Source organism: Branchiostoma belcheri, unplaced genomic scaffold (genome assembly GCF_001625305.1).
Source record: "Branchiostoma belcheri isolate BF01 breed outbred unplaced genomic scaffold, Haploidv18h27 scaffold41, whole genome shotgun sequence".
NCBI lineage: Eukaryota > Metazoa > Chordata > Leptocardii > Amphioxiformes > Branchiostomatidae > Branchiostoma > Branchiostoma belcheri.
Window position 1 is genome coordinate 250,202 of NW_017804032.1, and position 26,625 is coordinate 276,826.

At 42.1% G+C, this 26,625-nt stretch overlaps 1 protein-coding gene across 2 annotated transcripts; it reads left to right on the forward strand.

Annotated features, from left to right (window-relative positions):
* Positions 1-133: 133 nt before the first annotated feature.
* LOC109477806 lies at positions 134-26,603 on the forward strand. Of its 2 annotated transcripts, XM_019779202.1 has the most exons (5): positions 134-440; positions 603-681; positions 24,411-24,511; positions 24,769-24,862; positions 25,088-26,603. In XM_019779202.1, the coding sequence occupies exons 1-5, from the start codon at positions 337-339 to the stop codon at positions 26,507-26,509; spliced, it is 1,800 nt and encodes a 599-aa protein (XP_019634761.1). In that variant the 5' UTR covers positions 134-336; the 3' UTR covers positions 26,510-26,603. The 2 variants fall into 2 exon arrangements, with proteins under 2 accessions (XP_019634761.1, XP_019634762.1); XM_019779203.1 differs by lacking the exons at positions 134-440; positions 603-681 and adding an exon at positions 13,455-14,325.
* The last annotated feature ends 22 nt before the right edge of the window (positions 26,604-26,625 follow it).

Genomic DNA, 26,625 nt, shown 5'->3' on the forward strand with positions numbered 1-26,625 from the left:
ACGTCTTATGTTAGCATTTCCGCGATCGTGTATGGGGGATTCTCGTCTCATTAACATATATCATTTATTTTATTCATTTACGGTCCGATCCGGTATTGAAAACTATACGATTATAAAAGATTGTACAAAGATTCTATTAAGTTTAGTTCTATTTTAAGGTCAGGATATCTTGAGATTGTGACGTTATCGTTGAATGTAGAGACTGCCGGAAACCCCCAAATTAGTCCTGACTATCGTTGCACGAAGTGTTTGCCCTATGCAAGGCTCCTGTACTTCAACTGAACCTACGGAACCATCGTGCTTCGCCTACTTTTCGCCAAGCCTCCACCAGATCGCATGGCTGTGCGAGAAGAGCGCAATATTTGGGAGCTTCTGGGTGTCGGCAAGGACGGGGAGGTGTCAGCCAAGCCGGCGGGGGACAGTGGGACCAGCGCCGAGGCGTAAGCCCTCCAGCTTCCTTCCCTCCCACATGCGTGACACCCTGTCTCTCTTCCTGCGTCATGCCAATCGTCAGAGCGATGTTTCTGGGCCGGATTCGACCTTTGGATTTCTGATCGCCCGCTTTAGACAGGCATAATACACCCTCTTTTCCCCCTCCTCAGGTTTTTGGCGGCCATACGCAGCTCGGACATCAAGAGAATTCAAAGAATAATCGAGAAGGGGAACGATATCAATGCGAAGGTGAGTCAATACGTATTGAGTTCGGAATATATAGGTCTAGGTCTGGGGGCCACGGGGCGTAGTAACATCGCTCGAGCCTGATGCATAGGATAAGAAGAACAAGTGACAACGTTCAACGGCTCCAAGTCGTGACACTTAAAGGTGAGTATGTTGCATTTTCCTCGATAAAGTTCGAAAGTTGTGCTTCGTGTAGCATTCGTGAAAGGGTCGGTCGGAGAGTGGTACGACCACCACAGGTGTGTCCGGGTTTCATATACGTGTCGGGTTTATATAAGATAATGCTTCTACACACACCCCACACTGCGACATGTTTTGGAGGGAAGGTACGGGAGGAGAATGTATGGCGCGGGGGCTAGCTGCTGTTATGGCGGAAGTGGTTTTGTCGCAAGTGTTGTGTGTCGCCCGCCATGTCGGGAGCGTAGTGCTCGGAGTGGGGTGAGCAAATACCAAGCGAGACTACGTACGTACAAGGCTGGGGACGCCGGGTTAGCAGATTTAGGACACGGCATTGGAAAAACGTTCCGTTCTGAAGGGCCATTCTGTTATGAAAGTGGACTGAGAACGTGTCACAGACACAGGTGCGTTCATGTCTTAAAACACAACGGCCTTACGACGCTCTTGAAACAGTCGCAAGACCGTCGTAAAACCAAACAGTCGTTGCGATGGTTGTTGCAGGGAAATCCAAAATAGCCGTTTCGTCATTATATGAGTCAGGTGCAAAAAGTGACTCACGTCTACGCGTTGTTTACGTTATGGACACAGTACGGCGAGGGAAAAAGGTTGACACAGAAAAACATGACATGGTTATTATATTAAATCATAACAAAGCACGGCGAGTACACAGTGTTGACGTTCGGCGCAATGTTCAGACTTGAGCAAATTTTTTATAACAACACAACGTATTTTAGGTCAGTGATTGTCTTGGTAATCCACTATAACTATAACCTTACGCCCTCTTGACGAAAACAACGCAAACTTCTGTCTGCTGTAGCCTTTATGTATAATATTGCTGTTTGCGCAATTTAGAGGCCTTAAACATAAAGGTTAGAACGATAGATACGATACACTTAAAAATTCTACGTGAAACATCAAGAAACGATTAGAACAAAACATTTTGCACTACGTAACAAGTATCTTCATTAATATACATAAGAAGAGGCAAAACCCGTTGTTATTCGAAGGCAACAGTATGAAATCATAACCAACGTGTTGTTTTATCGATGAAAGTTAGATATCCAGGTAAAACATTACCTAATACAAAATAAATCAAATACCTCTTCAGAGATTTAATCCAGTTGCTTATTTCGTATTACGTAACGCATTGTAATCATTATATCTTTAAATTTAATACCAGTTTGCTACAAAAACATGTCTCTTGTAGTATTCTTTTCGGTACGTAATATTAGGGCTTATCGTAAATGGTGAAATCTTAAAGTTCAAGTAGTAATTATGGATGTTACAGTGGGTTGCCACGTACAAGAATCTGCGTCATAGTTACAACTGCAGATCTAGAATCGTTACGTTATGGCCCAGCTACGACATTTTACAAGTACGCCCTCCCCACGTTGAAGGACATGCTTGTGTTACAACTTGTTGAAATTGTTCCCGTAGCTGAGGTTATTTTCCATTGAGGCCGCGAAAATTCTCTGTTGCGCTAAATGTTGGACGAAAATGTAACGATAAGATGTTGTATAGAAGAACTTTATTGCACGACAAACGTACATGGTATAATGCATGGCATGGTATAATATCGCAACAACTATTAAACGTAGTACAAAAAAGGTATAGAATAAAACTTAACATCATAATAACTAAAACAAAAAGGGCTAGCATAAGCCTTTGATATAGTGTTACAATCGAATTGGACTAATCATAAATTTTGGTATTTTTCTAATAACAAAGAAGTATTTTGCATTGCGGGAGTTGTTGCATCTAAATATATATTCAAATCTGTCTGTAGCATCGAAGTTCTTGAAATCTGTTGTACATGTACTTCATTATAGAAATGTGAATAACTTTATTTCGTAAAACATCGTATCAAGGCCATTTCACAACAAAGTGAAATTCATCTTCAATTTGCTCTGGACGAAATGTGCAAAACCTTTGGTCTGGTGCTACATTATAATATCTGAAAGAGTTGTCCACTTTGATTTTCGTACACGGCGTCAATTGTTTGCGTTTATATTCACATTAGTCGACGAAATAGCCAGTGAAAAAAAATCACAGTCGGGAGGTATTTACGTACCATGTAACTCAAATATGCGGGGAAATAGTTCATCAGACACATCCGTTCACGATGCGATTGTAACAGGGAAGTACGAAGGGGAAGGGCGACATTTCGATAGCGCTAGCACCCCACCCATGTTTTTTATTTTGTATACATTGTACACCTTTATGTATACCCAGTGCCGTGGCCAGGGTTCCTTCTGTTGTTTTTCTTGCCACGTTACCCCCGTACACACCCCCACTATGTTCACAAAACGTATAGAGGACGTTAAAGCTGGAAATATGTATTTAAAAGAAAGTGGCTACGTTTTGACGAAAAGAACTGTTGAAACTAATTGGTTTAAACATATAGACTATGTCCTACTGCAAAATGACACAGCAAGAATGACAATGTATGGCTCTCCTCAGCTCAACCGATTTGAGATAGAGTATGGAGATAAGTGTAAAGTGCCATGTCCCAAGGCCAGGGTACAGCATTGAGACCTGCTAGGCGTTCGAACCCACAACCTTTAGTTTCAAAGTCCCAATTCAAGGCCACCATATTGAACGGCAGTTTCGTCAAACGGATATCCTAGTGTTGTGAAGAACTTTTACACGCGATACTATAACCTCCTTGCTCTGTGTGAACAAAATTGTTCGTGTATGTTCTTCCATCCGTATCGTCTCAACTGCCAGACATTTTATAAAGTCGTGTAGTAAAAAAAAACACGATAACAGTCCGACTGCAAGGGATGGTACAGTCGCTAGGGACGGAAAACAACGTAAACCTATAGCTAGCAAGCACCCCAACTTTCATCTACAAACGTGTTTAATACTTTTTTTATATCTACTGAAAAGCATAGAGACTATCATACCGATTTCAAGCACTGGTGACGTCGTAACGATGCCCGGATGATTGTACCTTTGTGATTGCATCCGGTCAATTTCTTGAGTTACTAACTTAATTACCTGACCAATGAAGACGCACCTTTCACAGCGCTTTATCGTTACCCCAGCAACTAGGGAACGAGAAGTCGGCGAAGAATGACCTGTAGGTCGATAGGTGGACCTCCTTGCCCACACCGACAAAACAGGAAGCATAAATAGAGAAAGAAAACAGTTGAACAATAGCAAGATGATGATCTGCACACGCAGCCTTCAGTAAGACTGAAAGGGGACCCCCGTTTTTCTAAATTACGTTCTGTGCTCATCGTATACATCACATACACGGAGATGACAGGAGAACCATGCAAAAAAGAAACTGTCTATGCAAACGTCGCTAAATTCTATGCTGCTTGACTTATTTTGTACCACGTAATACTTACGTTGCAAGGTGTTGGATCACTTCTGTTATCAGTCACAATCCATTCAAGCAACAGCTTTTTCTAAAACAAAACGCTACAACGGTAAATGCCGTCCAAATACCAAGTCAATACTCCACAACAACAACATCAGTCTACGCGATCAATTGTAACTATAAATAGATTTTAACCGAATATATTACCAAGAAGAATCTTAAACATGCAATTGCCAAAGAAATTTAGACTGTACGACGCTAGTATTTGTCAAAGAATTCATGGCCTCATTGACGTTACGTTATGTGGATACGCGTACGACGTAACTCCATATGGAGCAGTAGCAGATAGTCTGTGGCGTCCTCCGCCCTTGTAAAAATGGGTTAATTGCAGGCAAAACTCCAAACCGACTATGTCAGTCCAGGACACGTTCAGACATCGGAATCAAATGGCTAAAAAGGGGGTTATCGGTATGCCTGAAGTTGAACATTTAGCGAGCACAGCCATATCACGTTATATACATAAGCATATGTCACGTTAGATCAGAAAATCTTAAACACGAAACCTCAGGTCGTACGGAACGACTTCCAGTCAGCATTCCCCTCACCGGATACTGTCATAACCGCTGTCAGAATATGGTCGATTATTCCAGCACTAGATATAAAAGCCATCGTATCGTACATGTAACTTGAACCTGTTACTAGTACTAGACCGTGCTTATGGCTAGATAAAAGTATAACGTGTATACAGTTGGCACCCGTTTCCGCTCCTCAAGTTACAATTCGATCCGATGCTGGAAACATAAGATGATATGTCAAACATTACTGCTAAGAGTGAGTGGGCGTCGGAAGCCGGGCTAAAAGGCTCCGTGCTGTTTTCGACGTCTGAAATGGAGTATCGGGAGTTTTCTGTCAGAAGCGTCTTGTAAATCCTTTCATATGAGAACCTATCATCCTTTGTTACCTTGTCTTTCTCAGGCTTACATTGACATTACTACTAGACGTAATATCGGCTCTTTTACTGGTCCTTTGGGAGGCTGCTTCTTCAACCTATCTTAGAAACGACTGCGTGGGTTTTGCCCAAAGTGTATAATGTTTCTAAGAGGTGTTTTAAAGTAGGTTGATTTTGCCAATTTTTCTGAAATCTAAAATGTACGCATTTGCGTCTGTTAGTGCCATTTGGCGTCGTGACCGCTTCATTTGGATGGGAGTTGCGTAACAGTAATTAAGACCGCCGGTTTCTCAGAACGTAGAATGGATTGATGGCTTGCCGGTACTATCAATTGGTCCACCCACACATAGTGACATCCGAGAGATAGACCGATTTGTGGCCACCGCAACGGAACGAGCACCAAAATTGAATCAATTCATATACTTATTCAGTAATTACAGCAATAATGTCCAGATAATCAACCGATGGAAAAAGCATACACCGTGATGGATGCATAAGATTATTTTGGTAAATGGAAATTTTATGGAATTTTGATTTATTTTCATGCGAATGCATAAAATAAATCTTGACACCGGTACGAAATTTTCAAAGTTTGCTACCGATTTAATGCCGTGGTCATGTACAACTGTCTCTACTCTCTTCAGCAGGACGAATGACCCACACCCCACGTCAGTCACGTGACCTGTTGTGAACCGGCAAAGTGTGTCGTGCCGTGTGGCGTCAAACGTTTTTTGTTTTGTTTTAATTTTCTCCCTTTTTGGTTTAATCTAATAGCGTTCGTAAAAATATATATTCTTGGTAATCTACTCCCGAACTAAACAAAAATAACCAGGAATAAACAAATGGATGACACTCAACCAGAAAAAAATAAACGAAAATGTAAAATTTAGTTAATTGAGTAAACATATGACTCTTTCAATATGAAATGACAATGCGAGGAAAATTAAATTATATACGCAATGAGATCATTACCATGGATTGTGTATTATCTCATTCTCAGGATAGAACATGGAAGTGTCGAAAGCGCCCACAAAAATTATGTCATCTTGCGATATGTCACTGCAAGGCTTAAATATAATCATATACACCCACGTAGAGCGTTACCGCGCGCTCGCTACATTGAGAGTGAAGAATTACCTTAATGATAACGCCGCATAGGATCATTACTTAGTTGTCGAATGTGATCATTACTTTCTGCGAACGGCAGAGACAACATTGTTTATGATACGTCGATGCCAGACGCTGATAACATGTTTTAACGTATCAAACATGATGGGGAGCCCGCGTGAGCCCGAAAGGAAAACGTTTGGAGAATATCGCATATTTGTAAGACATGCCGTTCACATCGCTTCATCCCCGGCGCTTTGTGGTTGACGAGGTGCTCAGTAGGGTTTTGTTGGGTGACTGAAAATGTCCTGGATTACAAAATCTTCACATAATGGACAACTTAGGCACATTTTAGCACACTTGCGTTATGTTTACCTTCGCAGATTGTTTTTGCTCGGTTTCTTCTTCTGTTCCAGACAAATAAGGTCAGTAACCTGGACTAGACGTCTGTCACCATAGTAACTGGTGCTGTAGCAGACACCCTGAGGTGTTGGGTTACATTATGTAGCAAAAGTTGGAGGGGCTGGTCACCATATACATGTACATGTATATGAGTATATTTGACTAAGAATAAACAGAGGTGTAGTTTGTTAGGCTAGACCAGGTCAAGGTAAACATTATGCATTTCCTTTGCAAATGTTACATTTATAGTTGTTTTATATTTGTAGTGTCAAGGAACAGTGCAAAAATAACTCACACAAACGCCCTTCATGGTACCAATGGATACACTCTTGCATCATGTAAATTTACAGGCAGTTTTTCGGTGCGACCGTATGACACAGTGATATCAGATTTTCACTCCCTGGATAACGTTATGCTATGAGATAGGATTCATCTCACTTCGGAAACAAATGGCCAGGAAATTGACTTCGAACATCGTCCTAATCTTACATCTCTTGTCTTTAAAGAGTTACACAGCAGGGTGAATCCATGTGAGATTGTGACGTAATTGAAAACCTGGTGCATGCATATGCGTATTAATATTACCTCTTTGTTGAAGTGCTCGCTGGGCGCTTCTCTCTCTTTCCTTTATCTCACTTCACTCCTAGCTATGTCGGAGCTGGTGATCCATGGTAATCTATGGTCGTATGTAATACCATGCACTGAATGTCTTCGAGCAGATAGTAATATTCTTTTTGCAAAGAGATTTAAAAGAAGATAAAGTTAGAATAAATGGTTAAGTCCGGAGATGTGAAGCAAGGGGATATGAGCCTAGGCGCTGGTGGAATGATTTGGTCAGACAAAAATTACGCAGAAGTCGATATAATTTCAGATTGGAGTCAGATATAGACGTCAAGGTAGGAAATCAAAGCACCAAGTTCTGAATAACATCGTATATCCGTTTTAAGAAGTCGATGCCGAGAATCATTCGAACAACCACCATACTTTCAAAATACACGGCGATTTTAGTGTAAAATCATGATATGGGGAAAGCCATTATTGAGCGGCATTGAGATAATGTGAAGAGATAATGTGAACATATAATTTTACTTCAAGCACAGCAAGCGAGACGTGAACTGAAATGACAACTATATGACGAGGGCGTTATCCCCTCTTTGCCTATCAGCGAATGTCTGTTGCTCAAGATATTACCCGATATGTCTACGCATATCCGTTGTGTCCATGTGACCGCTTGCTGCTAGCCCAGTCGTTTAGCATGGGGAAATGCTGTAATTTCTTTGTACAAAACTCCCCAGGATAGTATGCTACGGTAGTTTGCTGTATAAATGATAACTGTGTAGCTGATATTTTGTAGCATTGTGTAGATGATGTTTTGTAGCATTACAAATGTACTTTAGGTGAAAATATAATTTCCAGCACAGTTTGAAAATGCGAGTTATCGACTTAACAGCACTACTCTTTGTCAAGGAACGAGCAATCCATCACGTCAACGGCATAACTTCATGCAGATATATAGTACGTGTGACTGGGTAAGCGGTGCATAAAAATGCAGAATGTTTATAGCGTCCCCCGTCTTGGTTCAGTAAGGCCCTAATGTTTGGTAACTGCTTAGATAGATCGGCATTAAAGAAGTTCAGACCTCTTTAAGTATGATCTTATTCCATCAAGGTGAACTACGATGGATGTCCATACGTCAACCGGTTCACAAGCCTCCTTAACAGACATCGTGACTTGACTATTTGTTTTCCTGATCATGTGGTGTTTTCCTATTGCTATCCGATTTCTTTATCTACCACCCAAATTTTGAGGCCCTAGCGTATTCTAATCACGAGATGTCAACTTCGTGTTATCGTGTTTACAGACACACACAGACAAACACACGAACGCCATCCGAAAACATAACCGTCTGATGAAGGTTGAAAAAAGCCCGTTCCGAAGCCTGTTGAGGAGGCTATGGTTGACCTTGCTGAGGAGAGTCACGTAGCCACAATCATTCCCAGCTCCAGGCAGTGGGAGGATCCCGATAAGTTCATTTGCAACATTTGAATATCGACGTGATGGCATTCACCGCTGGGTAAAGGGCACAGACTACTTACACACACGTACAGCAACAGCGCAGCTGCCCCGCCGTGGCGAAACATGTACGCTCATACCTCACAAAGCAGAGCGTTAAATCTTACGATTAGAGGCAAGTTCAGGGCGGCAAAACAGAAATATTCTGGAGGAGGAAATCTGTGTGATATTGACATTTACTGCCATTTCCTAGCACATTTTCGTCATCATTTCATACTTGAAGCGTTTGAAATGGCCCCAAAGCAAGTCCATTTCTTGGTGGAACCAAAAAATGGACAGAACAAACCTACAATACGAAAAAAAAATCAACCGTTTTCAGTCAGCGACATTACATTTTTGCCTCACAGATATCAGTGGGAGAAGGGTTGATTTAACTTGCTGAATGTACGCGCGTACTTCACAACTCAGGACGTTAAATCTTGAGATTTAAAGAGTATATAACTGCCATACTACCTATCGTAAGGCTGTTACAATCTGAATTCTTTACAAGTCCCTGTCAACTCTGGAATATACAAGCTTATTGGTTTATCCTTCGGACGACCTTAAACATGGAAGGATTTTCAATGTGCAATAATTTATGGCCCTCATGTGAATTACACTGTATATCTAAAATTAGCAAACGGTCAATATGATCGAAACTGTAGAAACATAAATATCCACATATACACGAGAATTCAACATGATAATAAAACAAGAAAGGAACTCTTTTATTTCCATTTCAACATAGGGTACCGAAAATATCCTATCTGTTCTACTCCATTTAGCTCGTTTGGGAAACGTGGAGAAAGACCTTAGAGTGACTTTGAAGTGCAGACCGGTAGGATCGATCATGGCCGAGAGGGAGGGTTGTTTCCAGCGCTTTGAACGTGGCTTATAACGTAATGCGCAAGAATTCACGACAAAAAAAAAATCAATAGAATATTAGTGTTGATTTCAGTCCAGAATACGTCCAATTGTGCTAGGACTGTGCAGTTCTTTACTTTCCCATTTTTCCGAAGTATTTATACTTACCGAAGGAAAATATATTGTTTTTGCTCAGTTTCCTCTTCTTCTTCCGTTCCAAACACTGACCTCTGACCTGGTCAACTAGACTGTCTCTCACCATGGTAACTGGTGTCGGGTTACATCATGTTGCAATTTTATAGCAGGAGGGATTTAGACTCCTGTCACCATATATATGAATGTGTTTGAGTAAGAATTAACAGAGCAGACCATATGCGAAGGTAAACATCATGCATTTGCTTTGCAAATTTTACTTTCTAGTTTACTTTCCCATTTTCCCGATGTTTGTCGATTTTTTTTCTCGCCAGCCAAACTCTGTTTGTGTACTGGATAGTTAACCTGCCAATGTCTTGTCAATTTGATATTGTCTTGCAGCTACCAAATATCTCCTTGGAGACTATGTTTTGCTTCCGCCTTGATTTAAAATATCACCAAAACAACTGACCACGAGTTAAAAATAGTCCAAAGAAGACAAATTCAGAGAAAACAACACACACATCTGCTACATTCTCACCGAATACCGAAATCAAGATATGAAGGGCCATAATTTATTTTTCCATGCCTCAATTTTACGCCCATGCCATGGTAACGGCATGAGACGGGAGGTAGCTAATTATATTCGTGACGTCATTCCGTGGATCCACCTCTAGCACCAGTAAAGTCAGTTCTACAGGAACAATCTACGCAACCAGAATACCATCATTTGTTTGGAATCCGTGATAGAAGACAGTTTTAAAAATGTCCTCGGATAGAAAAATCGTTTGCGTGCTCCTACGGATTTATGTTGCATAGGTAGAGATCGCGCTTGCGGAACTATTTAGCCTGGGAATGTTTGCTCGATGTCGGTCCAAATTTGATCCGTGCAGTTTGATGTTGTAGCAACATGCGGAGGATATACACGTACACACGGCAGACGTGTCCTTGAAAAACATAACCGCACTGCCGATGCGACGGATCAACTAGATTTGAATCAAGACTTCCATGGTTGTTGAACATACTCTCAAAAACATAACTGCACTGCCGCAGCGACGGATCAACTAGATTTGAATCAAGACTTCCATGGTTGTTGAGCTTACTCTCAATTTTTGACGTGTTTTATGCGTTTTTATTGGGCTTTTTTTGTACTGGTATGTATGATTTCTTTCGCCAGCCTCGTGTGGCAAGTGGTAACTGCCTGGCAAATGGATACTGCCTGGCCAATTTGATACTGTCTTTGTAGCCACCAAAAGATCAAGTTGAAGATTAAGTTGACCCGTGATTGTGGTGGTTTCTGTGGCTCAGATTTTTATTTTCGCACGCAAGACAAAGGTGGTGTGTAGGCGGTGTTGTGCACCTCAAATATTCAACCCCAAGTCAAGCATACAAAATGGGGCCCCGTGTTTATGTGCAGCGCGTCGGCGCACCAATAAGTAGATGCCGCAGGGCGTTTAACGTAGTCACGGCCTCGGAATTGGCGAGGCAGGGGCGTTGGAGCTCCGCATTCCTGGCCGCAGATCGCCGCCCAGCGATGTAAGGAAAATATTGACACGCTTAGCTGATACCGTACGCAGTACAGATACTTTCCAAAGAGGAATATGGACCTATCCCAGAATTCCTTGCAATACACATTCCACAGTACAAATTCAAGATGGACTTACTGGAAGTAAGAAGCATATAGACTTGTCATAATGCCTTTGACTGTACAGCAACAGACATCAGAAAATTTTCTTCTCATAAATTGTCAAAAGGCCGCATTCTTTTCATAAATTGTCAAAAGGCTGCATGCTTGCATTTTGTATTTTATTTTTTGGAACCAAAAATGCACCCATGGGAAAGTGAAGAAAATGATATTTGATATTGTTTTGTAACAATTGTCAACAACTATACTTTGGACACTCCACAAACAGATGTTGGGAAGATAGCGTAACGTTTTCTATCGGTTTCTAGGTAGTGTCCTACATGGCCTTATGCCTAGGTTAAAGGTTATCCGGTTGGCAAAGGTTTGTATCGAAAGATAAAATCAATACGTAAAGACCCCGAAAAACCGGACCGGAAAGGCCACGCCGTTTCATTATTGAATGCTTGTCGTTGCCCAGTGTTTCCAGTGCGCTACTAGTACCGTGTCTCCTTTAATTTGCCAGGTGAGTTTCGTCAAGTTATAAAAAGACTTATTGCGTTAGCTTATTTTCTTTACATTTCAATGATAATTATAAAAGGAAATGAGCTCTAATCGTACATTTCAATGAAATTTTAAGGAAATGACCTTACTTCAGCAAAACGTTGTTGTTTCGTGAACGCTTGGAGACAGCAGACTGAATTGACATATTTTAGTGCATGATATACATTCGTTCGAGAGTGATACCAAGACCTTACAACCATCCCTTATTAGAGACGGGGGACGCCACCAACTTCCAGCACCTTTTGATCTAACACGTGTTCTAACTGCATGAAGTCACATCAATGATGCGATGGATTGCTCGATCATTCCTTGAAAAAGACTGATACGGCTGAACTGAAAAACTGTCTATCCATAAATGTATAGATATACATACATTTGCAAATTTTGTATGTGCTCAGATTTGGCACCAGGAAACGAACGCCGTCTAAATATAGCATTTTGATCTAGAAAGGACTCCAGCTTCAACGCAACCTGATATACATTCAGTTGAAATCTAAATATCTGTACACGTAACAGTTTGGGGGGTTTAATCTTAAACCTGCGTCAATTCCACCTCCCCCACCTGTATATTGGCCGTAATAGATCTGTCTCAGGATCGGGCCGGAAACCAGACGTCGCACCCTTTCCAGAGACAGGGGACGTGCCGTTTTCCACGTTCTGTGTCCCAAGGAAAACGTAATCTCCAAGACAGTATGGAATTTGCAAGACAATGAAGGCGAGGCAGTGTATTTGTCAGCCATTTGGCTGACGAAACGAGGTACCAGTACAAAAAAGAAAGCCAGGTAAAACGAATAAAATACGTCAAAAATACTAGAAAGATAACATTTGCAAAGCAAATGTATAATGTTTACATTCGCATATGGTCTGCTCTGTTAATTCTTTCTCAAACACATTTATACATATGGTGAATATATAATAAAATATGGTATATTCGTACATATAAAATTTCAACATGATGTAATCCAACACCAGTTACCATGGTGAGAGACGTCTGGTCCCGGTCATTGACCTTTTTGGTTTGGAGAAGAAGAAGAGGAAACAGAGCAAAAACAATATGTTTTCCTTCGGTAAACATAATGAAACTGCTTGGAGAGTATGATTATAACTCTCATGGATGATCGTGTTCAAAATGGAGTTTGCCACAGTGGGCGTTAGCGGTCGCCCCTGTATGATCACGTATTGTTGTGTGCGAAGTTGTCACCCTCAGATGTAGCGAGCGAATGACCCCTCGGTTGCGTGCGACTGCGTGTAGCGCCACGCCTATGTAAAACCAGCAAACCGTGCGGACTCCGTCGCTCCTTTAGTGTAAACAATTCCGACTGTACAAGCGAAGGTAAGACACCCCGGTATAACGTTACGTAATACAAAATAAACCAAGCAACTGCATAAATTCTCCGAGGAACCAGACGTTTCAGATAGCATCCGCTATCTTTCATTAGTGACTAAGAACAGGCCCGTGTAACCTGTATATAAATGTGTATCTGGTTTACAAGCGGCCGTTACGTTCTAGATGATTACGTGGCCGTGTACACGATCAGGTGTTAATGGACAGTCCCCCCAGAATTGTGCCATTTGAGCGCTGCGTCACACACCACTCAGTACAGTGCGCAGTACACACGGGCTAAATTGGAAACGCTGCCCGCGGAATGATTTAACCACAGTTTAGCTCAATCGATGGTATTATGGGATCCGATACGCCTGTGATCCCCTCCCGTTCTGCCATACGTAATCATTTGCTGTCTCTCCTATCCTGCGCGTCACGACGCTCCTGCCCTACATTCTGCTGCGACGTCCAATCGCCATACTGTTTACCCGATTCCAGCTTTGGCAGCGGATGTCGTTTGGTTGTTGTGGCGGAGCGTGGTGCGTTGTTGTACGTGTGGTACATTTCTTAGGCGGACCGAACGGCAGCCGTGTTCATCTTCCCCGATTCACGGTCGATCCTCTCCCCGGCAAGGCTTAGAACTGTCATCGGTGCGAACACGACCTGTACCGCGTGACGTAGGTGAGAGGAACCACGCAGGGAGGTAGAGAAACGGGGCGGCGTGTGCGCGGAACCCACCGCTTCATTCTTCATCCTCTCACGGCGGCCGAGCTCACAGATCTGCCCCATGTTGCACGCCGCCTGATCTGAAGACCCAACGCTTTGTCTTAGGTTCGGTGAAGGCATCAGTGCTGAAACACCGCTATATTTCACCGGAGCTTCGCTGTAACAAGACTTCCAGCTCACGCTTCGAGTTCTCAGGATTCTGCGCGGATGGAAAGACTTGAAAACGAGCCAAGAAGATCGCGACAAGAAGGGACGAATTATACCTGCATTATAGCCGAGTAGCAGAAGGCTATTTTCTGGGTCACTGAGAACGCTGTCCTAGACTAATCGTCAAAGAACAATCTCTTCTGTCAAACTCTCCACCACACGACATGGCAACGCTTTGGAGGCCCTTCTCTGAGGTATATTCATTTCACTAGGTTTTTATAGTCTCCAGGGCGTTGTGAGCCTGTGATCCTTTATGTAGTTGAGCTGCCATAGACGTCATATCATCAAGGGTGTAAACGTATGGCGCATGTATCTCCACGACAATGTCGGCTAAGAGTCTTAGGTTAAAGATGTCAGAAGGATTGCGTCTTAGCCGGGGAAGTGAATAGCGGTATAAATGTGTTAAGGAGATGATTGTCTTACGATAGTAAATTCTGCTGTCAGATGTTTTCCACGAAGTTTCTTCTAGCCCTTTATGGAATGATTAACAGCAGTGCAAATTTGTGAGGATGCGTTCTAATGTTTTCAGATAATTCGGGGGATTGGGCAAATATGCCAACCGACCAAGCAGATTGTTGAAACGCAAAATCATCATTTTTTTTTTGCTCCCGATTTTGTTTGAGTGGACCGTTTGTAGTAATCTCCAAGTAGATCGTTTGGTGGCAGCAAAGACGGTATCAAATAACTCAAATCAAATTATACTCATTTTTCTTTCAACCACTTTGTAATTATGTATTTATTTTGTCATTGTGTATTACTCGTTTTATGTTTTTGAGTAGAAGACGTCACATAAGCAACCTGTGCTTTTTTTTGCCTAATACTCAATAAATGGATGTGAATAAATGAAAGAATATAACTTATAAACATGCATTCCCCCTCTGGTCTCTCAGTCACTAACGAAAGCTAGTGAATACTAGCTGAAACGTCTGACCTTTTCCAAAATCATATCCAGTTGCTTGAGTAACTGCTTTTTGGCGTAAAGAATATAACTGTCTAGCAAATAGATACTGCCTGGCCAATTTTATACTGTCTTTACAGCCACCAAAAGATCTGCTTGGAGAATACGTTTGTAGCGCAATCAGGGAGCTAGAAATCGAGCTTTGACTTCCAGCGTCTACTTGGAGAATACAGATCCACCATTGTTCGAACGAGACAGGTCTTCACCCCTAAAACGCTTATATAAGGAGATACTGACGTAATCCACGCGACAGGGTACGACTTGGGCCCGTTTACACACTTACGGCTTGTAAGCGATAAGCCGCTTTCTATTCCCTTTTATTTCTGGCTACAGGCGCTACATTCTGATTCAGACACGTACACTGTACACATGATGATGTTAACGTTACTAACGGTTATGGGTCACGTGGTCGCAGTGATCAACCAATCACGGAAAGGGTAGACTAGGAACGGGAATAACTTAATTATTAAGGTACGTGAACAAGAAAGACAGGGTACGAAAAGACGTTGCCAATATTTTCAGTAAGAAAAGCGTTGTAAAAAAACGGATAAAATGAATGAAAACATTTTATCACAATTCTAATAACGCATATGCGCTTAATATGACAATTATCAATGACATAAAAATATTTCTACCGAATTTGCTACCGAAGTATTGCATCGATTCCCTTTAATTCAGCTCGGGCGAACACGTATTTTGATACGGGGATATGATCGCGTTGCAAATCTCATATTCCTTTCGGCTTGCGAGTATTTAGGTCAATCATGTTTTTGAAAACGTACCCGCACGGAGACAAGGATTTAAACGTTTACAAGGCCGCACCTTGCTCATTGCGATGTATGTGGCTCGATTAGATATACAATTTGGTAGTTTAGGAATAAAAATGCACTAAAACAAGCGTTTGAATGTGTTTTTAAGCAAAGGATATTTTTATGTTAAAACGTTTTTCCCTTTTCTCACTTGGAATATCTATGGCGGAATATATTTACACACACGACATTCCATCCTGCGTGTGTTACAATAAAAAAGCGCCCTTTGTTTACATTGATTATAAAGACACCGTGTTTCGCCGAAACCGCACCCGCTTGTCGTTTTCTTGGAAACCGCTCTACGTTATCAGATGTCGAGAGATCTTTCATTACCACAAGAAACGTGCTTCCTCCCTTTTATGTTCCTCGCAGAGTGTAAAAATGAAGCTACGTGGGTGTAACACAAGGTCAACGTCTGCCGCATTTAGTCTGTCTTTGATTAAACATTTATAACACTTGCGACGAACTAGATGTACATGTAGAAGTACTAAAAGTCGTCATAGACTATGTCCACTCTAGCAATATTTTTGTACGCGAAAATCTGTTTTTTTATTGGTATGCCATAATCTAAAAAAATTGACAAGCGTGCGCTGTTCGACTCAGCAGTAACTTTGGGTATAATGGAAAGAGATTCTGCTGCCTTTGAGGGCTTTGGGGTGCAATCTGTTTCTCCAAGAAGCATCTTTTGCTGGCTGCAACACAGTATCTAATTGACGGGACAACATCCATTTGGCTGGCGTAAAAAAAGCGATACCAGTACAAAGCCCGATAAAAATGCTCCAAAACACGTCAAAAATAAGCTAAGCCTAAACCTAAACCTCTAGCCTGAAATCTGTTGGCTACAGATCCGCTCCCAAAAGGGTTTGGAGTGACGTTTTGGAAGCGTACTTACAGCGAACAAGACTAGATAGATTTCAAGCTACTAAAAACTCTGCTTGAAGATTATGTTTCTCTGGCCCTTGGGCCTCCACAGCCTGGGGCTAGCCCACTGGCGGTGAAACGTCACGTCCTGAGCTCATGGGAGATGATCTCAGGTAATTTGCCTTCACCGTTTAGCATGTCACACGACGCCCGTGAAGAGTCGCGGCAGATAGATATGTCTTGTCTGCAGATCGATGTTAGTGACCGGGCCCAGAGATAAGGGTATTATACTAGCGAATGGCGGATGCGAACGGTTGGCCTAGTTTTCTTCATCCCGCGCACCATACATCCGTTTGCTGTCAGTACCTGCTTGAAGATGAGGTTATGTGTTTTCAGTTGCCGTGTGTCTCGGTGTGAATGTATGTGGACAAAGGTTTGACGTAGTTGCCAAGCTTGGATTATGATGGTATTTAGTAGGCGGGTAAGTGTTGCGAATCTTGTAGTATGTTGATCTTTCTTTCGTACTGGGGCGGGACTTCTGTTTTTGTTTTATACATGTATACAGTATTATATATAAATAATTAAATATAAATAAATAAATATTATATATCTCCAGGTTTGTACATACCGTGTTTCTGTGTCAGATTGCTCTCGCGCTAAGGAAGAAGGCACACGGGTTTGCGTCGCCTGGCAGATTTCTTAACATTACATGGAGAGTTAGGAAGAGGATAGCTAATTTTGAGTTCAGTTTCACAAACACCGCCTGCTACAAGTTGATGATTTAAGGGCGGCGTAATTTCATTCGCGAGACGCGTTCTTTTTGCACGTTTCAAACGCATTACGCACAAGGTCGGGGGCTATCATCGGACATACAGCGGAAATTGGTGCGGTATCCCGCGTGGATCGTTTGAGAAACATTACCGTACTTCGGATATAGTTGGTATTCTGTGCCTGGAAGGTCAAAACCATTCCCAGATCTGAGCCTCTGCCGCAACAGCAGTCAACTGTGTCTAACGGAGAATCATCTCTTTTCACGCGAAACAGGTGTCTTGTGATTCACAGCAAAAATGTGGCGTCACACGGTTGTGACCGCACGTAACGTGGGCCTTCTTCATACGCTGAGATTTTCGACCGCAGCCAGGATAGCAGCCCTTTCAAAGTAGTACTACTACAGCTACAACAGTCCTCAACAGGATGATACGTTTATATACGTTTACCTATGGAGATTATTATCATCTTAGCACTCGACTGCACGACACCAGTCTTTGTCAAGGAATGAATCCACCACTTCTGTGAACTTCATGCAAATCGCAAACACGTGACTCAGTGACAAGTGTATCAAAAGAAGTAGGATGTGGCGTCCTCCGTCTCAATTTTTGTCAGTCGTAGAATAATGAAGATCCTCCTCTGTACCGAATTCTGCCAGCGAAACTGTATATTTCGAGCAGTCTAGACGATAGCATAGTTGCAGTAAAGTATACAGCCTTCCCGCGGATATGCACGTATGCAGTTTTTGTTCCTGTTCCATACTAATGTTGACGTCGCGCTGCGCCGATGTTAGGAGCCGATAATATCTGACACGGCCTCCCGCCGCTGACGCTATCGTTGCCTGCCTGATTCTTCCGCTTATTGCTTCCTCACCGAACCACGATGGCGACGTATCTAGAACGGGCTGTCTGTAATCGGGCCTAGGAAAACAAATGTTGTGTTTCCTGTTTCCCGACCGACCCTAGAAAAACTGCCAAGCTAGCTTTTTTTGTGTGGACCCCTGCAAGGCTTGAACGCCGAACCACGATGGCGACATATCTAGAACGGGCTGTCTTTAATTGGGCCTAGGAAAAAATGTGGTGTTTCATGTTTCCCGACCGACCCTAGAAAAAATGCCGACCCCATAGCTAGCCTTTTTTGTGTGGACCCCTTCAATGGACGTACATATTTCGAGCTGATCAACCTTTACTAGCTCCATGGTCTGACACCTGAGTGACGAAATATTGTTCAATCGATTTTCCAACATTGACAATGAAAATGAACGTGTCCTCGTGTAAGTTTTACTTTGTTAAACTGTATTGTATAAGTTGGATCACTAGAGGTCGCCAAAGCTTTAAAAAAAGAGATAATCCCTACCTACCTAACCCTATTTTTTTTCAGGACTGAAACAGGAAACACAACATTTTTCTTAGGCCGCCTTGCTCCACTAGAGCATCTCACGCCGGAAGAAATATTTTTAAAAATCGATACCTACAATATTAAATCGTATTTCCGCACGTATTTGCTGGTGTGTGCTTACACGTATTTTCAATGCAAATTATAGTTGTTTTATGCATGACATAATTAATAGCTTCCCGCCATTTGCTGCTTAACGTTCGTATCAAAAATAATGACAAAAGACGATAAACTCGTTAATTTTGTTATTTTTTATGTTTCAAATGAATTGCGCCAGAACATATGCCATGCGTCGGTTAACATACCGTTGCGCTTGTAGTAAACTTATAAACCTTTTAGAATTAGATATTTTAATGTTATTGCTTTTTATCGTCCCTTTTTACACAAATTGGAATCGTTCAAGTACTTGTGTAAGAATATTTTTTTGATATTCTTTACCGAAAAAAAATTGCCCATCAAGTTCACTATCTGCTAAAAAGGTAGTACATGTAGTAAGTAAGAAAAATGACTTTATTTACACATCCAATATTATGTCCGTACGTGGCAAGACCGTACGTGTACTAGACTGTGGCCTCTTTTAGAGATAACGAATGTCTTTGAGGTTTGAAAAATCACATGATGTTATCGCTTTAAACGTTCCTCTGTTGATTTGCATTCAGTACGCAAAGTAACATCCTGACTTTAGGTAACTTACTTAACCGTAGCGGATGCGCTTCGGGGGTATAGCGATCGCTATGAGATGTTCCAAAAAATATATTGGCTTTCTTCTTTCGTCGTAAAATAGCACAGTGTTTAGTATGCTATTCTTGTACGTGATGTCTCTATATATGAGCCAGAGAAAAGGGATTGGAATCTTGTTACCGCTGTTCGGAATGTGTTCTCAGGTCACGGTTTGTACATGATACTAGGGCCAAGGCTTCTTGGTGAAATATTACACTGTTTTAGTATTCCGTCTCGGAGCATCAGTACCAGAAAACTCCACGGGAATCAGATATCGTTCGGAAATATATTATCAGGTCACGATTTCATGTTTCCAGGCACGGGAACAGGTACTTGAACCAGTACTTTTTCTTTCAACGTAAAATGATACCACATTTTAGTATGCTGTCAGGGTATACGCCACCTCAAGAACACTCCACGGGAATCGAATCTTGTTACCATCGGTGGGAATATTATTATCAAGTCACGATCTGACGATTTGAGGGACAGGAAAAGATACCGTCGCTAAGCCGTTACCACGGCGGTACGAGGTGCCCAGGGGTATCGACTATTTACACATAAAGCGCACAGTAATATGAGTGGTGCAGTACGTGATGTCGACTGGGTTTTGGGGCGCTTAGGTCCGGTTGCATCGTTGCTTCCGGATCATTTTTAGACACGTTTGAATTGTACGCTCTATAACTCAAAGGAAATCAAATGGCCACGTATGTGTGGGTGTGGCGTAACGACAGAGCGTTCGGCTAGGAACCATGAGGTCCCGAGTTCGAATCCTGTCATGCCACCGATCTTGTGCCCTTGGGAAAGGCACTTTACACGAATTTCCTCACTTTATACAAATGGATATGCCGTTCGTTTATGCGTGTGTCTGCGTTGGTGGCGGCATAAAAATAAGTTGAAAACACTTCGTAAATAATAACAATGAATAAATGTTGGAATAGAAAAAGAAACACATGTGGCCGGTTGTAAAGGAAGTTAAAAAAAAATTAACCTCCCTTTACATAACAGTTGATTTTGTATTGTATGTCTGTTTGTGAAATAGCCCCATGAACACATTTCAAATTATTGATACATTTTTATAATGATGTTATGCAATTGATTGATTTTATATTGCCCTCCAATCATACATTATTAGCATAATTAATTGACGCTGTGACGCAAATCGTTTAGATGATAAGAACATAGTTTCTCATGATTCCTCATGATTTTTAATCTGTTTATTAGCTATGTGGATTGATCAATGAATGAATGAATGATCTTTATTGCTCGACAGTTGTACATGGTGCAATGTATGGCAAGGATGACAATGTGATCTTTACAGTCATACTAGTCTATTCCTGGAAACCGAAGCTACATAAATATAACGTAAATGGCGTATTGAAATGATGTACATTAAGCATTTCTGTCACAATTCTGTCTCTCTTTATAGCGCTACATACATATTGGCCTCGGTACATAGATATGGAGTCGGGGCATGACATAAGTAGATTGTCTAGGTTTGTCTTTGGCAAAGGTTTACTAAATTTACTTGTGACTATATACATTAATTTTTGTCAATCTACAGTAAAAGCCGGACATGTCATAAGAAAATGATTTAGCTTCCAAGCTATACTTAGCTTGTAAGAGCATAAAGGTACAACAAAGGTCTTTCAATCAATACACTACTAGTATATTGTTTTATGGTTCTCGGCGCGCCCATGGCTGTGTACTTTGTCCGGCGGCCGCCATCCGTGCTACAAAGTCGTTAACCTTTAAACGCATGACATCATGGCGGAGAGAGTCCACAGACAGTTGGGTCTGAATACGTTAACTTGTCGTCTGCTCGGTCACTTCTGCAGTCACGCGTACCCAGGGCGGGGCATTGTTAGTAAGGCCAGACACGTATGGGCATGAACATGAAGTCACGTTGTAAGGTGTACGGCTCAAACGCGACATATAGGATATATTTTACCTCATTTCCTTCGCCAAGAAGGTTATGTTTTCGGTGCATCAGTATGATTTGGCAAAAAAAGTTAAACTTAATTATAAAATCTATATGGTCATGAAGGTTGAACAAATGACTAAACACAGAGTATAGAATGAAGATTTCTTCACATTTTCTTCTTCTTTTCCTTTCAAATTTATTTTGGCATTTTATACAACATTATTATTTATTCCAATGTTTGTTTTGCAATTTATGAGATATATTTCCTCATTTTGCAGCTTCCTTGTACAATTATAGTATGGCCCAAACCTTTTTTTCGGAAACGGACGAAAATTATTCATGTTCGCTCGCATGTCATCCATATAATCAAATCAACATGGCCTAAATGACAATGATGAACTGCAACATGTTGTATTACTCACCCTGACATCGTAATGATGACAGAATCGTTCATTTTCGTCGGATGAGTCATCGGTTTTCGCGCTTGTGGAATTGGACATCCTCTAAGCGACCTCATTCGATTTAGAAATATGATGCAATGTAATGCATCTTTTTACGTTTACCGAAGGAAAACATTGTTTTTGCTCTGTTTCCTCTTCTTCTTCTCCAAACCAATAAGGTCAATGACCTGAACCATGGTAACTAGTGTTGGGTTACATCATGTTGCAATTTTATAGCAGTGGGGATTTAGATTCCTGTCTGATCATATATGTGAATGTGTTTGAGTAAGAATTAACAGAGCAGACCACATGCGAAGGTAAACATTATGCATTTGCCTTGAAGATGTTACCTTTCTAGTCTTTGTACGTTTTGGCTAGCATCGATGTCATCTCCCAGTTTATAACTAAGGCAATATAGGATCACGCCCTAATTAGCATAGGAAAGACGCTATGATGCTGGATTGTAATTTGACCTCAGACTCGCCCCTCTACCTTCGGGCGGAAGCGGATTTTATTAGGTTGGACTTCTTGGAAGCCGTGCGTGGTGGGACAATGAATCGGAATGTAGCCTAAGGAGATTTGAGAAGCACGCGGCGACGCGCGTTTCTGTCTCGTAAACGGTCGTTGCCATTTGATGAAGCTGTCTGACATATCACCCCTTGCCACATCCGTGCATACCATAACTTATTGTGAGGAGGGAAATTTTAAAACGTATTAAAAGTCTTTCAGCATTCAATGCAAATGTATGACAACATCATGAAAAATAAGTAAAGATATTAGTAAAACTTGATAAATTTCGGATTCAAAACCGGATGAAAAGGCCTGGTCCTGAAACCCCAATCCTCTACGCCACCAAACATCACGGTGTTGACCTCTAATACACTTAAAGTTCGCCGTTCTGTGATATGGCATCGACCGTATGCGAGACGGAAATTAGCGTCGGCGACGCTGCATAGTAGTTGAGACTTGCCTGCGCCTTGCTGGCGGAGGCGGGTATTAGGTTGAACTTCTGGGAAGCCGTGCATGGTGTTGGGCATGTACTGATTGTTGGTGCGTGCGTCATGCATGACGTCATTTCTCAAACCATGGCAATTCCCGTCGCTTTGGTCCAACGGCTATGCAACACTTTTTGGTGGGTCCAGTGGCTTAATGATCCACAATCGGCGGTGTGCTGCATGTGTTTGATGGACTTACAATCGATAGCTTTAGAGGTCAATGCTGTGCGCTTGGCGAACGTTAATGGGAATGAGCGTAAGTTGCCGTGTTACATGCGCTGCACGTTGTACAATAATTAGTTCCAACATTAAACGTCGGGTTCGCCCAACGCAGCGCGCTCATAAAACGTTACGCACCGACTGTAGAATAACATGACCAGTCGGTCGTTAACCCCGCTTATTGTAAATCGTGGTTCATAGTCCATTCCGTTAAAATGGGGGCTCGAAGTCAGGCGAAATCAAGCATTTCGTATGTTGCCGCTACAAGTACTATAACGTCACGGTATATGTTTTTTTGCGACATAATGCTACACTTTACCATATATAGCACAAGTGTTAATGTTCTGAAATTTTGTTCCAACGTAGTAGGTAAACGCATGGGAGTTTCGGCAGTCTACCATTGAATTCAAATGACCAGTTGCCCAGGGTCACGTGAGGTAACGAGCATGCACGGAAGTCGATATCGTCCGCCGGCTCTGTTGAGTAACGGCCGGCCTGGCCAGGTCAGGGGTTTGCATAGGATGGCGTTATCGGGTTGCTTTCAATGCATAACGTTTCAGAATATTATATTACCTGCATAAAATGCCTGGAGCAAGCGCACAGAACATTAAGTAGATGACTTTGAGACCGTTTGCGATACGTAGCTTTAAATCAAAACCATAGCTCGATCTCGGTCAAAGTCTATTGAACGGCTGTGCAGTCAGTAGTTTATTATACCGACTGTGTTATATGTCTAGACATTAACTAAAGGACGCGACCTTGCCGTCCATACCGGCTGTCTGTACAGAACCACTCATCAATGGTTTCCGCAATGCGCTGACGACGTCAGCGGCGGCCTCTAGCGGCTGCAGTTCGTGTACGAATCGGCAGTGTCGCATATAGGGTTGGTGGTGATGTACAAACCATGGTTACCGGTTCCTCGTCTTGATCAGATACATTATTCATCACGTGGTCAAATCCCGCCCTGTTATTGGGCGAGTGGCTAATTTTAATTGACAGCAAGGAGGATATCTAAACCTCCTTGTTGAGAGCAACGATCGTGAGGTCTTTGAGATGATTTTTTTTCTTGAGTTGAAGAAAAATTACCTACTTTGTTACACAGTATGTATATTTGGTACTATACTAAACCTCATCATAATCATACGACCATATAAATAACATATCATTGAACTATTTTTGTCCCTCCCCCACAGCTGCTGCCAGATGGTTCGACCCCGTTACACTTGGCTTGTCGGGAAGGCTTCCATGATGTGGTGGACTATCTCATTGTCAAGGGTGCAGATATCAACATCAGGTGGGCAGAATTTCAGGCTTGTCCACCTTTCTTTGTTGTCTGGATGAAAATTTTGTACTGTAAAATACGTTGGCAATGCTGTTGAATGCAAAGCGATCATCATAAAAGATACATCATTTTAATAACAATGAAAAATCACCATACAGTTTAACATTCAGTATATCAACCATGGAACAGTTCAGATTAAGGCTAATAAATAAGTATTTCAGTTTTGCAAAGATCAGTAAGTAACTCATGATACCTTCCATCCTTTTCAGGGACTCTGCCGGGAAGACAGCTTTGCAATATCAGGCACAAGCTGCAAGTAGTACCTTAGCCTCAAATGGAAGATTACAAGCATCAGAAGAACAGGTAACAATGCTGGTTGAGAATAACCTTTGCCAATGAAATGAGCAAGCAATGGTGTCCATATACAGTTGTTAAGGTCGTTGTTGTCATTGAGATGTTACACATATTTGCTGAATGATTTAGTTTAAGTACTATTACATGTAGACTCATAGCTAACTCTTACCACATTTACGACTAGAAAAGATTTTCAAAATTAAATTTTTCTGGCCTTTTGTTCTTCTATAACAGTCTGAAGAAGCTGCGGATGAGCTGAACATGACAAACCAGCTGAAGGCAAAACCTGATCCAAGGTGCAATGGACACGACAGCATGGAAAACAAGAGGACATCCGAATCAGCTAGCACCTCCTCGCTCTCCCAAGACAGTAGACCTCCGCTTGCTGCTAGTACTCCCAATCTGGTGAAACTGCACAGCTTGAAACAGGTGCTGAGCACCACGCAGGGCAAGAGGAAGAGGGAAGGAAAAGATCATAGTCTTTCAGGCAGCAAGAGAATACCAGGGCAGAACGGTGTTCACAGCTATGGGGAAGGTACAAGAGTTGTCCCAAGGTGGTCTCCAGAAGCTAAGAGAATCTCGTCTAAAGACCTGGGCGCTATTAAACACATGGGAGGGGATGACAGACATACCAGAACGGTTGCTCAGTACACACCAACGCCAATTGCTACTTTGAACGGATCCAAAGGGAAGGAGACGGAGAAAACAGGGATTGATGATTTGCCAGATGAAACCCCCTGCTCGCCTATGACAGTAACCCTACCTGGCAGTATCATCAATGCTGTCTCAAAGGTGAATGGGAATTCGACAATCAAAAGTAATAGAACTCCTGAGAAAGATGATAGAAAGTCTATGGCAGTAAGGCCTGACAACAAAGTTGGTTACAGAGATCCACGGACCACATTGAGGGAAGGAAGGTATCCAGGAATCCATGTAACCAAAGACCCAAGACTTGCATCAAGGAAAGCTGTTTCTCCTCTGCTTAAAACAGCGTCAGAATCATCATCAATTGGTCATCTTAGAACAAGTGGAGCAGATTCCAATCATGATAGGGTAAAACCAATAAGTGATGAACATCCTTTGGGAAGTCAGCCAAAGAAAGTGACAGATGAAAAAGCACCTGAAAGTGGTGTTCGTGACACAGAAAATTCACAAGGTGTTAGAAGACACAGGGCGCTAAGGGTGTATTCATCAAGCAAAAGTAAAGAGAAAAGAAATGCTTTGAATTCGAAACAAAATGCTCGAAGCATGGCTGAGGAGATAGCAAGAGATTTGTTGCACATAATTCCCCTTCCTGAAGTCCCAGCTTCAGTGGAGACGTTACAGTCTTCAGAAAGTGTAAGGACCTCGTCTGTCAGAACATCGAAAGACAACTGTGTAGACACCTCAGATGAAGAATCTTTACGTAGACCTCCCCCACTTTTACACAAAAGTATTTTGACAAGCATGTCGAGTGAGGTGGATGCAGATAGGCATGACATTATCCCAACAATGACAAGTTCTGCAACAGAGTATGAGATGGAGACCCATCACAAATCCAGGGCAAAACATGAGGCGACACAAAATGACAGCATGTCTGACCTGACAACGCCGCTGCAGATTCGTATCCCTAAACCCAGGGAGGCCATTCTGCTAGAGGCATGCCTTACCCCCTGAACTCAGTCCACAGGGGGACAGCCACTTGCTGCAAACCTGTACAGGCGATGACAATGGACCGCTGGGACCTGTCCTTGAAGAGGAACGGTTCAGCCGCATCCCACCTGCAATCCGCA

Excerpts from the sequence above, each read along its gene's own strand:
- LOC109477806 (XM_019779202.1), top strand. The coding sequence starts at position 337 with ATGGCTGTGCGAGAAGAGCGCAATATTTGGGAGCTTCTGGGTGTCGGC. Across the intron at positions 682-24,410 it reads GGAACGATATCAATGCGAAG|CTGCTGCCAGATGGTTCGAC; the intron begins GTGAGTCAATAC and ends CCTCCCCCACAG. Across the intron at positions 24,863-25,087 it reads TACAAGCATCAGAAGAACAG|TCTGAAGAAGCTGCGGATGA; the intron begins GTAACAATGCTG and ends CTTCTATAACAG.